General features: G+C 38.4%; 2 protein-coding genes across 10 annotated transcripts in view; one reads left to right on the forward strand and one right to left on the reverse strand.

Annotated features, from left to right (window-relative positions):
- LOC116257482 (cyclin-H1-1) overlaps positions 1-12877 on the reverse strand; it is a 61022-nt gene that overhangs the window by 7555 nt on the left and 40590 nt on the right. The gene's annotated exons all lie outside the window — the stretch shown is intronic.
- LOC126410217 (uncharacterized) lies at positions 2148-5400 on the forward strand. 2 transcript variants are annotated; one of them, XM_050078716.1, is made up of 4 exons: positions 2148-2367; positions 2454-4310; positions 4412-4616; positions 4703-5400. In XM_050078716.1, exons 2-4 carry the CDS (start codon positions 2459-2461, stop codon positions 4974-4976), a joined length of 2331 nt encoding a protein of 776 aa, XP_049934673.1. In that variant the 5' UTR covers positions 2148-2367; positions 2454-2458; the 3' UTR covers positions 4977-5400. The 2 variants fall into 2 exon arrangements, with proteins under 2 accessions (XP_049934673.1, XP_049934672.1); XM_050078715.1 differs by having other exon boundaries at positions 2148-4310.

Raw genomic sequence — 12877 nt, forward strand, 5'->3', positions numbered from 1 at the left:
AAAGGCCAAAATGCATATAGCCATTAAGCCATCACATTTCAAGGAAAGCATATTCATGGTAAACCGGAAGGTGACAAATAATAGAAAAAAACATAAGAAAGAGGGGGTAGGGAGTAGGAGGTGTTCCCTTGATTTCATATGTTTGAGACTAATTGCCTTGCAAAAAATCACTTTTCCAGTAAAAGAGGGCAAAAATACACAATAAGCATCCTAATTTGGGTCAGATTGGTCATCAGCATCACTCTACCTCTTTGTTTGATTGGTTTAAGATTTGAAGCTCTACAAAAAATCAATCATTAGAAATTGTATGCAAATAAGTATATATTTACCCCATCTCTCTCCCTCTCTCTCTCATGTAAGGAGTACGCGGCTTGTGGAGCATCCGATCTTTTAGATTGGAATCTCCACTTACTTAAAAAAGAAAAAAAAGTTCCCTGATGCCCTACGGACCTGCGGTTTGCAGGGGGAGGCCGTCGCCTCCCCTCCGCAATGTTGGGACGCCTGGCAAGGCATCGTCACTGGGTATCCCAAAACTGTTGGCAACTCCTCGTTCGCTATGTCACCTAAGTGCGGTTGCGGGTGCAAGTGAGGGATGCGGCAAATCCCAAAAAAATTTCAATGCGGGTATATATATGTGTATATATATATATATATATATATATATATATATGTGTGTGTGTGTGTGTGCGTGTATATATATATATATATATATATGTGTGTGTGTGTATATATATATATATAATAATTTTTAAGATCTAATCAATAAATATAATCATAAAATATGTCAAATACTCAAAATGAAGCCATGCATCATTTTATCCTTTTCTAATCTACCTAGAAACTACATGTGCAGACAGTGTATGCACAGCTGCCAGATAATTCTTGCAGCAAGCAATGAGAGATTGATAATTGTAAAACAAAAACTAAAACCAGCATTCGGTAAAATTAAAAAGTAAAACTGTAAAACAAAAAAATTATGTGGAATTGACTAATGACTGACATATAACTGAGAACAGCATTCCTCACAGAAAAAGCAAGACTCGGACCGAACGGAAATAATGAAATAGATTAACAAATAACATTATAACAACTTACGAAATAAAGAAGCAAAAGAAGATAAAAAAACTTAATGAAAAAGAAATAACAACAATGAAAAAGTGAAAAACTCAGAACAGCATGCACAAATTGGGACAAATCAGTAGAAATAGGCCAAGTGGCCAACACATCAAAAAAATAAATAAACACGATATTAAGCATGAAAACATTCATAAGAAAAAAAAAATGAAAGATTTGTAAAACACAAACCCAGTTACCCAAAGTCGAAATCACTCATTTAGGTTGCCGTCACTGATTAATGCTCACCGCCACGTCTGCCGATCTTCGTTGAATGCCTAAGCTCGTATTGAATGAAGGAGGGCTCACCGACAAAAAATCTGCTGCTCGCCGGAGGTAGGACCTAGGAAGTCGAAGACAGAGGAGGGAGGCAGTGTTGTACGTATGTACCATATCGTTTTAAATCTACAATACGATACACCACCTGCACACAAACAGGTGGTGTATCGTATGTGTATCACATGTCGTACGATACAGGGCGATACATCCCGTATCGCACAATACATGTCTATTTTGAAAAATATGGGGTTAAAACCATCCCTTTTCAAACTAATTTTTAAAACTTGCCTCCCTCTTCATTTCTGAACATATCTAATAGTTGAAGGAGGGGGGTTGTAGCAATTTTCAAAAGGAATAATCAGTTTCACCATGAAAGCGTCAATTTGAGGGCAGATTTATGCATGGATGATTGATTCTTGTTTAGATAAAGAGAGTTTATATCTTATATGTAAGATGAAAATGAGAATGAGATGATAAAGGTTATGAATGAAGCTATTTTCATTTGTTATTTGCATAAACATTGAACAATTTTGTCTTGTGATGTGATGTACAGCGCAATGTTATCCGTATCGTACGATACGAACGCGTATCGTACGATACGTATCGTCCGTATCAACGTTTTCGATACGTTACACCTATTAAATACGATACGCGTACGTATCGTACGCGTATCGTACGTATCGTGCGATACGGTGGGCGTATCGCACGATACGTGCGATACACCCCCGTATCGCACGATACGGGAGTAAAATTTAAAAAGGGGCCGTCGGGCCCCTTTTTGCTTCTTATTCTCAAACCGACGCTCCTCTCTCTCTCTCTTCTTGTTTCTCAACACTGCGAGGGACGTGGGAGGGAGAGATTTTCTCCATTGCATCAAGATTTGCCGGTGAAGAAGCTTCATTTCTCGTTGTGGGGAGTCTTGGGACGGTGGGAAGCTTGGAGAAAGAGGGTTTTTTGGTTTTTAACACCAAGAAGGTAAAAAATAACTCATTTTTGCCGTTGAATCGTTCATTTCTCTTATTTCCTACATTTATTTGTATGTTTTTACTTGTTTTGTGAAGATATAATGTCGGATCCTGCATGGCAGTGGTGTACAAGGGTGAATCCCAAAGATAGATTAAGAGTTAAGTGCAATTATTGTAAGCAAATCATATCAGGAGGGATTTCTCGCTTTAAACACCATATAGCTGGTACACACAGCGATGTGGCTGCTTGCAATGGCTCCCAAGAGATCCCATTGCCAGCGTATGTAAAGCACCAGTGTCAGCAGCTTCTTGATGCAGTGAAAGCAAGTAGGATTGAAAAGGACATGGAAGATGCGGAGGAAGGATATGGGGACCCACATGAAGGAGAAGAAAGTGAAGGTGAATATGTTCAACTTGAACAAGAAGATGTTGGTGTCAGTTTGGGAACAACTAAAGGGAAAGGCATCATGCATGGAGGTGGTTCTTCTGCAACTGCAACCAGAAAAAGAAGAGGTGCAAGTATAAGTTCAGTTTCACGAGGACGTGGCAGAAGTCAGGGTCGTACTGGTGGTGGTAGAGTACCTACTATGAGGTCGAGCAATATGTCTGGTTCGATCAAGAATTTTTTTCCCAATTATACTGCTGCTGGTGCTCAGCCTGAGATTCGTATAGCCATGCAATCAAAGGATATTATTGAAGCAGCAGATGAAACCATAGGAAGGTGGTTCTATGATGCATCCATTCCCTTCAATGCAGCAAACTCTTATCATTATCAGCCTATAGCAGATGCGATTGCTATTGTAGGGCGAGGGTATAAAATGCCCTCTTTTCATAAATTGCGAGGTAAAATTCTCAACAATATAGTTAGAGATGTGAAGACATATTGTGATGAACTAAAATTGAGTTGGAAAGCTACAGGATGCAGTGTAATGGCAGATGGGTGGACAGACATCAAGAACAGAACATTGGTAAACTTCCTTGTATATTGCCCTCTTGGTACTATGTTCTTAAAATCTGTTGATTTGTCTGATACTCCGAAGACTGCTGATGTGTTGTTTGGGATTTTTGATAAAGTTATAGAAGAAGTTGGGCCTGAAAATGTCGTACAATTTATCACTGATAATGCAGCAAATTATAAAGCTGCAGGTGAAATGTTTGCAGCACGATATGGGACATTTTATTGGAGTCCATGTGCTGCTCACTGTGTAAATCTTATGCTTCAGGATCTTGGTGAAAGGGATGATATGAAGTTGACAGTTCACAGATGCCAAGAAATCACGAAGTTTATTTACAATCATGCTTATGTCTTGAATTTGATGAGGAAATTCACAAATGGGGCTGAATTGATTCGACCTGCACAAACACGGTTTGCTACAAATGTTTTGACTGTGCAGGGTATAGTCAAGCAAAGATCTTCTCTCAGGCAGATGTTTTCAAGTGATGATTGGGCTGCATATCCACATGCCTATAAAAGAAAGGCTACGACAGTTGTGGATACCATCTTCGATGTTGACTTTTGGGAATCATGTGTGCACTTATTGAAGATTTGTGTACCTCTAGTGAAAGTCCTCAGATTAGTTGATAGTGAAGATAGACCTTCTATTGGATATTTATACGAGTCTATGGATAGAGCCAAGGAGGCCATTAGAGATAATATGAAGGGAAAAAAGAAGTTGTACATGCCTATATGGAAGATTATAGATGAAAGGTGGTCTGGACAACTTCATCGCCCACTTCATGCGGCAGCCTACTACCTAAATCCTGCCATTAGATATCTTCCCACTTTTAAGAAGGACAGAGAGGTCGAGTATGGCATGTTGGATTGCATTGATGTATTAGTAAGTGATAGTAAAGAACAAGACGCTATCCATATGTCGATCAACAAATATGATACGGCTTCTGGTACCATGGCGAGAGACACAGCAGTTCGATGCAGGACAACTATGCGTCCAGGTATTAGAAAAAGAAACTTTATACTTTTTGTTCTTTAGCACTTATTCTACCTTCTCATATATTTATTTCTGACAACATTTTTACTTTCCATCTGTTATTAGATTTGTGGTGGGAAAGGTTTGGGCTTGATTGCCCAGAATTAAGGAAGCTTGCAATTAGAATCCTCAGTCAAACATGTAGTGCAACTGGATGTGAAAGAAATTGGAGTGTATTTCAGCACATCCATAGTAAGAAGAGGAATAGGCTGGAACATAAAAGGTTGAATGACCTTGTTTATGTTCGTTATAATATGAAGTTGAGACAAAGGTAAACATTTGTTTTGTTATACAAGAATATCAAATTCTAATATATATTTTAATCTCTAACAATTTGTTAATTTTTTCTCTTGTTAGGCAACTAGAAACAACATCTACGAGGAAGCATCACAATCAATATGATCCTATCTTCATTGACCATTTTGATATATTAGATTCTTGGGTTGAAGAAGAACCAGCTGCAATACTTGATGAGGACGATCTTGATTTTTTGAATGTTGAAGGAGCAGCAGAGATTGTTGAAGAAGGAGAGGCTGGGGGGGAGCAATGGAATGTTGGTGACATTCCATTTGCAACAGAGGGGATAGAAGAAGAAGTTAATGAAGGAAGTGAAGATGATGATGAAGAATGAAGATGATGATGCAAATGACGATTGACGATGCTTTTTGTTTTGAGTTTTGAAAACTATGTCAATATGTTCTGAGTTTTGACTTCTGAACTTATGAATTGTGATGTAATTGAATACTCTTAGGTTGTTTAGTATGTTATTTTGTTTTTTGAATGTTTGATTTCTTATTTTGGAATGTCTTGTTCATATGCATAGCTCACAGGTCATACTTCATATACATGAATGATGAATGTTCCTTTAAATACATTTTTCTTGAATTTTTCTGATTTTTTTTCTATTTTTTATAAATTTTTAATATTTTTTACAAATTAAAAAATTAATTTTACGATACGTTACGATACATTTACGATACGTTACGATACGGCGTATAGGTCGGCCCGACCGATACACGATACGATACGACAGTGATAACATTGGTACAGCGTACGTAATGATGTGTTATTGATCTTATGACCTATGAGTTATTATGTAGACCGTCTTATAAATTATGTTTCCTGATGTCTTAGTTTATGTTGTGTTGCTATATGATATTATGACCACTTATTAATGTTTGTGAAGTAACTTCATATCTATAATAAGCCTGCCATTATGTATGACATGTATTTTCACTAAAAAAACATAATTTTTATTTTCTTGATTTTTCTCTATTTTTTTATTTTTTAACTAAAATATAAATTTACACATATGATACATTACGATATGACGTATCTATTGGGTTGGCCGATACGGCTTACGATACGCTTTTTACAACATTGGAGGGAGGTGCTCACTACCCACACGTGAAAGGGTTAAACCCTAAATGTGTGAGCCTTTTAAAACTTCAAACGCAAGTGAAAAAAGAGGATAGGATTGTCCTCCCTGCATGCTGATTGCACCTACTTGTCGTCAGAAGCGAATCCACACCCGCACCCACACGCGTGTTGCGTCGACGAGCATGTGGGTGCCTAACACACGCACTCAAGTGACTTAGCTCGTCGGGTTTGCCAGTACTGGAGTGTCGACAGCCCACATACTTTTTATTAAAAAAAAAAAAACACGTTGAGAGGCCCGCTCTTCAAAGTCTAAGAAGTGCTCAAGTTGTGAAGTCTCTAAGAGTCATGTTCTTTCATTTCATATTATTAATACAAGAGCTTCGAAGCATTTTGAAATTGTTCGCTCTAATGTTTGGGGACCCACTCCTATTCCTTCTTTGTCTAGAAGCCGACATTATATCATTTTCATTGACTCATATCCCGCTATACTTGGATATATTTCATAAAACATAAACATGAAGTATTTTAAATATTTCGAAATTTTCATTATATGGTTATAAAAAAAAATTCCTATGAGATTATGCATCTACAATGTGATGGTAGAGGAGAGTATGTGTCAAACGATTTTATTGTCTTTCTTCGAGTTAATGGAATAGGACGATAGGTTTCTTGCCCATATACCCCGCAACAGAATGGAGTTGCAAAAAGGAAACATCGCCATATAGTAGAAAGTGTTATGAGTATAAGCATGTTACATGATAATAATGAGTAACCATTAGCCTTTGGATGGAGGCTTTTCATACATCGGTCTACATTATAAATTGTCTTCCTATGTCCATTGTGAACAGAAAATCTCCTTATTATATTTTGTTTGATGAACATCCATGTTGTAATGAATTGCGTGTTTTTGGGTGTGTATGTTATGTACATATTGATTCATCTTTGAGAAATAAGTTTCAGGACAAGGTGGGAAAGCGCAGGTTTGTAGGATATGCAAACGAGTATAAATGATATCAGTGTTATGATCCCACTTCAAAACGTATTAGAACCTCCAAAAACGTTGTTTTTGATGAACAGGATTTTCGCATGGATGTGTCAGTTCAAGTGCAACCCAAGACAGTGGAGATGTATGATCCATGGTTCAGTATTGATCTTTTTAATAATATGGAGCAGACATGTCAATCCACCATTCATTCATCCTCCAAGAGTAGTGAGGGTTCAAGCAGCCATTAGACTGATGAAGAACATCCGATTGAGTGCTTTTCTGGACAAGTATATGTTAGAAAAGGCAGAGAAAAGGGGCCAATTAGTCTAAAGGTAACCATACTAAACAAGGGTGGAGATCGACTCGTATTCGCATCCAATGCAAGGATGGGTGAGTCATGATACATTTTCTCTTGATTTTCAACTATTTATGTCTCAACTCACAAAGCAGGATGAGCCACTCTCTCTCAATCAAGCTGTCAAATCGCGCAATGGATTGAAGCCATGAATGAATAAATGGAGGCTCTTCATGAGTGTTAGACTTGGGATGTGGTACCACAACTAGAAGGAAGGAATGTTGGTTCCAAATGGGTTTATAAAATAAAATATAAACCTGATGGGAGCACTGAAAGATATAAGGCATGTCTTGTTGTTCAACGTTTAATGCAATAATATGGCAAAGATTACGATGAAACTTTCAGTCCTGTGGTTAAAATGGTACAATACGTATCATCATATCTTAAGCACTTGATCGAGGATGGACACTCAATAAGATAGATGTTAAGAAAATGCATTCTTGCTTGGAGATTTGAAGGAAGAAGTTTATATGGAACAACCCGTAGAATATGTAGAAAAAGATCCTTCCACTTGCGTCTACAAATTGAAAAGGTCTTTGTATGGGTTAAAGCAAACATCTCGTTCTTGGTTTGAGAGTTTTTCTTAACAGATTCAAGGTTTTGGTTTTAGAAGATGTTCATTGGATCATACCTTATTTGTCCACCAAAAGAAAGGTATCACAACTCTTCTCTTCATATATGTTGATGATATTGTTATAACAAGGAATTCAAATGAGTATGTGGGAGAGGTAAAACAATTCTTAGTAAAGATATTTAAGATGAAGGATTTAGGAGAATTGAGGTACTTTCTTGGAGTAGAGGTTGATAGACAAGGGGACACGTTAACACTGATGCAGCAAAAGTATACTCTTGAGTCTTGATCTCTTAAAAAAGACGTGCATGACAAATTGTAGACCAGCTACTACTCCTAGTGTATTACATTAGATATTAAGATCTGAAGATGGCGAGGCTTATGCCAATCCTACATGATATTGAACCATTGTTGGCATGTTACAGTATCTTACATTTACTAGGTCTGACATTGTTATGTTCTTAATCAGATTTCTCAGTTTATGCATACTCCAAGAGAAGGTCATATGGAGGCAGTGAAGCACACTTTAAGATATCTAGAAGGCATTGTAAAAGACTGCCTTGTTTACCATAAGAATGACAATGTGGATCATGGACATGATATAATCACTTATACATATGCGGATTGGGCAGGTGATCCAGATGAGAGGAGATCAGTGAGTAGTTGTTGTGTTTTCATAAGGCGTAATCTTGCGTGTTGGAGCAGCCGAAAACAAAAGGCTGTGGCACGATCAAGTACCGAGGCAGAATACCAGTTAGTGGTTGTAGGCACAGCAAAAGCTACTTGGATGAGACATTTATTGAATGATTTAGGGGAGAAGATTGCTTGACCAATGCTCCTATGTAACAATCAAAGCGCAATTAACATTGTTTTTAATCCCATTCATCACTGCAGGCCAAGCACATTGAAATTGATCAACATTTTATTCAACAAAAGATTGAAGAAAAGGAGATAGAGCCCTAACATGTTAGAACTGAAGATCAACTAGCGGACTTATTTACTAAAGGACTACCGGACGACAATTCAGGTTGCTAAACAAGTTGTACTTGTACATGATCCAAGAACATGTACAACTTGAGGGAGGGTGTTAAAACGTGTACAAGGTTTGGGTCATGACGTCTGGATCTGGATTCAGATCCAGACGTCATATTAGGTGTTTCCTTTTCAAACGTTGTTTTTACTCATTAATGGCATGGCTGTAATATTTGTTTTTAATAGGACTTACTAGTCCATGGTGTAAAAGATTGATTTTATAATATAATCTTAGGGTTCAAGATACAGTTACTGCTGCTCCATCCCTATCCTTTGGCACTTCTCTTCTCCTTCTTTCTTGTTTTTCTATGCATAAGCCTTCAGTGGATGACACAGTAATCTGATATTACAAAATCTTAAAATCTCCCCCTTCACTCTGCTGCAGTGGAGGTATTGCCCCTGCCACCCATCACAACATCCCTTTTTCTTTTTTATGAGAAGCGGGTCGTCCAAATGGATGGCACACCAGCCTAGCAGTTTGCTCGGCTGGGATTTGCATGGTAAAGGACAGCGTGGTAAAGGGTATCCATAATTGTTTTCGGGTTTAAATAATGTGGTTTTTCTTGGGTAAAAAAACGACAAAGTTGTTTTTTGGAGCAAAAAATTTCAGAATAAATAATCTTTCAGCAAAAAAAAGGAAGATGGCCAAGTGAAATAAAAGTCTGGTAATTGCTGTACAAAACATGATAAAATGCAAACAAAAATGACAAAATGAAAAAAAGACAAAAATGTGAAAAAACGATAAATTGCTGTTTTTTCGTGTTTTTTCATTTTTGGTGTTTTCTAAAAAATTGTGTTTTTTTCTCGCTTTCTCAGTTGACGTGTTTTTAATATTTTAACGCGTCTTTTGAAAAAAAATGTGCTTTCTATAGCTATGATATAACAGACACACAAGCATGCAAACGCTATTGGGGCCAGCTCTCACTCACTTAGTTGATTGAAGCACTCTAACCTCTATTCAAAGGACAATGTCATCACATCTTACAGGTAAGACTGGGCACGTAGCTGGGCCCCATTGGGCTTTCAAGACAGGCCCAGGCCGTAAAAATGGGCTCGGGCCAGCTCAGGCCTGATTTCAATTTTTATTAATATTAAATATATTTTTCTTTATATGTACATATAATATAAGTATTTTAATTTTTTTTACTAATTTAGAATTGGGCAAGCCCGCCCTGGTCATGTTGCTCAGGCTTGGGCCCAGGCTGTGCTACTTAGAGGTGCAGCTGTTTCATCCTCATCACTCCTAGATATGTGTTTTTCGCTTCTTGACTATGATGCTTCTTTTCACATGATTCAAAATGAGCTTATCTTATTAGATTATTGCACCAATTCAATAGTTTCTTTTGTCTCAACAGCAAACGGGTCAACTCATGAAGTTTAAATCACAGGAAATTTTGTAAAACATTGTCAAAAATCAAAAGGTTTTCATATTAAAATATATATATGCACTCCAAGATTAAACGTGAATCTTCTTTTTGTATCTTTGTTATCAGATTGTAGATGTGATCGGGTCACCCAGACCCGACCCATTTGATCCACGCGCCCAACACATCATGGGCGGTGGCATACTTGTAAATCTTAATGTCAATTTGTGTATTTTATGATGTACCCTAAATCGTGATTAATATATAATGATAACAAGAGGCAAGCGTCATTTGTTGCTGCCCTCTTTCATCTCTCTCTTGCTTGGACGTGCACCCCACTTCTCTCTTCCTCTTGCATCTAACTTCATTCTGTGATTTGGTATCAGATATCAAAATCTTACATGGTATCAGAGTGGGGTTTTGCCATCGAGAATGCCCGGTAAGAATCTTTAATTATGCCCTAATCTTTGTTTTTTTTTCTGCCCTAATCATCAAATCTCTACTTTCTACCCTAATCCCCAAATTCCAGCCCTAAACCTAATCCCCAAATTTTCTGCCTTAATCTGCCCTAACCCTACCATCGGTAGGGCTGCACAACGAGTCGAGCTAACTCGGGCTCGATTCGAACTTGCTCAACAAAGCTCGGCTCGAGCTCAACTTATTTATAAACGAGTCGAGTTCGAGCCGAAAGTTAAACTCGAATCAATAAACGAGTCGAGTTCAAGTTGGAAGAACTCGACTCGTTATATTAAATCAATTGAATTGAATGAACCGGCTCGGGAAACCAGTTCACCGGTTTAGGGTAAAAACTTTCCCATTCACTCACTCATCCTTCTTCCCATCTGTTCTCTCTCTTCCGCTGGACCGCTGCTGGCTGCTGCTGCCTTCTGGCCCTTCTCACACCGCTTCCGCAGCCCGTTGGACCGTTATTGTTGCCTCTCTCGCCGCTTCCACTGGACCGCTGCTGCTGCCTTCTCAGTTCTCTCGCCGCAGATGCCTTCTCTCGCTGCTGCTGCCTCAAACGCTGCGACGTATCCGTCGTCCCTCTCGCTCTTGCTGCAGCTTCTGCTCCCGCCTTCACGCCAGGTACCCCTTCGGCCTTCCTTTCTTCTTCTCCTTGTTCTTCTTCTTCTTGCCCAAATGAAACCCACCAGAAATCACTGCTGCTGCCTCAGACGCGATCAGCACTCGCATTCACTGCTCTTGCGGGCAGGACTGTTTGCTACCTCCTCCTTTCCCCTTCCACAAGGTTTATAGGTTTTTTCTCTCCCTCTCTTTCTCTCTGCTGCTTTGTGGCATAACACCTTTTTCTTCTGTGAGTTTTTTTGAGAAGTTTTTTTAGTCTGATGAGGAAGAGTGTGTGGATCTCAAGTAAGAAGTTTTTATTGTAGTGTCAATCTTTTGAGATTTTTTTTTGGTGGATTTTTAGATTTTCTTGCGGCTGTCTGTTCTTCCTTTTGTTGGTGGGTCATGTTTTTTGTCCTCCATAAAAGTATGGAGTTGTTAAGTATATAAGTATACTAATAACGTTCATGATAATATTGTTTTATGAAAAAAGAGCATAGTGAACTTCAACAAATTGTTCTCAAGAATATAATGTTCTTTTTATCAAATGCTCACTCTTGGCTAACAGCAACTTCTCAGCAGCACTATAATTTTGAACGAGTTCAGTCACCTTCACTACCAGTAAAAAATTTAAACTTGTGAGTTGGTGAAACTTCAACAACCCAAGTGCAAGAAAGTATGGATCAATTACTGTTGGTTTTTTTGTAGGACACTGCTGAAGGTGACATAGCATGACATGATTCAACATCGTTTCAAACATATTATGCAGTAACAAATAACAAAATAACAGGTATTGTAGCTTCATCGTTGTTTATAATATTCCATTTGGTTTTTTTGCATTGTTCACACTAATACATTTTATGAAAAGCTTTCATAATGGGTGGCAATGCAATTTTTTTCAGTTATGTTCTGTTTAACAATTCAGAATTTTTTTTGTCAGACGTGGAGAGAAATAATTGGGCAACCTAACATACGACATAGATATAGAAGAATCCGTAGAAAACTCAACCATAGATATTGTTGCCTTTGAATGGATTGTTTGGGATGAAGAAGGACCTTCGCCGGTGGCAATTCTACCTCCACCACGTCCAGAGGAGACGTTCGAACGGAGGTGAGGATGCTTGTCCCAACAACGATCCTCTAGATGACAAATTTTGCCACAATAAGAGCACTGAAATCTGCCACGTCCTGCACCACGGCCTGTACCACGTCCCCTAGTGCCACCAAAAGAACTAGGGCCCCGTCCTCCTGATCTCACAAGTGCAAAGACTGGTGTGTCATGCGTATTCTGAGAAAGAGTGGCTGCAAGACGACTCTTCCTATTATTAGTGTCTACTAGATCTTGAAGATCACTGCCTGTGAGAATTTGAGACTTTGTCACAAAGTATTCTAAAGATAGGCCAGATAGAAACTTCACTACCATACCAGTTTCAAAGTGTAATGCATAACAATGCTGGCAAGGTGGACGAAGAGCCTTTAACCGTTCATATGCAACAGTCAATGTAGCAAAATACTGAGATAGGTCCTGATCCCTTTGCCGTATGTTGCATAACTCCTCTTCCAGAGGTAGGATTTTGACTACATTAGTGGCATGTGAGTATGTCTTCCTCAAGAAAGACCACATATCCTTGGCCTTGGTATAATATGCAATAGTTGAGGCTATATGAGACTCCACACTATTCATAATCCAAGACATAACAATATAATTATCTTCATCCCACGCAGCATATATCCCTTTTCTCTCAGTAGGTTCATCCTCCTCAAGAATATATTTCTTCCT

Source organism: Nymphaea colorata, chromosome 7 (assembly GCF_008831285.2).
Source record: "Nymphaea colorata isolate Beijing-Zhang1983 chromosome 7, ASM883128v2, whole genome shotgun sequence".
NCBI classification, from domain to species: domain Eukaryota; kingdom Viridiplantae; phylum Streptophyta; class Magnoliopsida; order Nymphaeales; family Nymphaeaceae; genus Nymphaea; species Nymphaea colorata.

Coding starts and splice junctions, on each gene's coding strand:
- LOC126410217 (XM_050078715.1), top strand. CDS start 2,459: ATGTCGGATCCTGCATGGCAGTGGTGTACAAGGGTGAATCCCAAAGAT. Junction 4,311..4,411: donor CAGGACAACTATGCGTCCAG/GTATTAGAAAAA, acceptor ATCTGTTATTAG/ATTTGTGGTGGGAAAGGTTT. Junction 4,617..4,702: donor AATATGAAGTTGAGACAAAG/GTAAACATTTGT, acceptor TTCTCTTGTTAG/GCAACTAGAAACAACATCTA.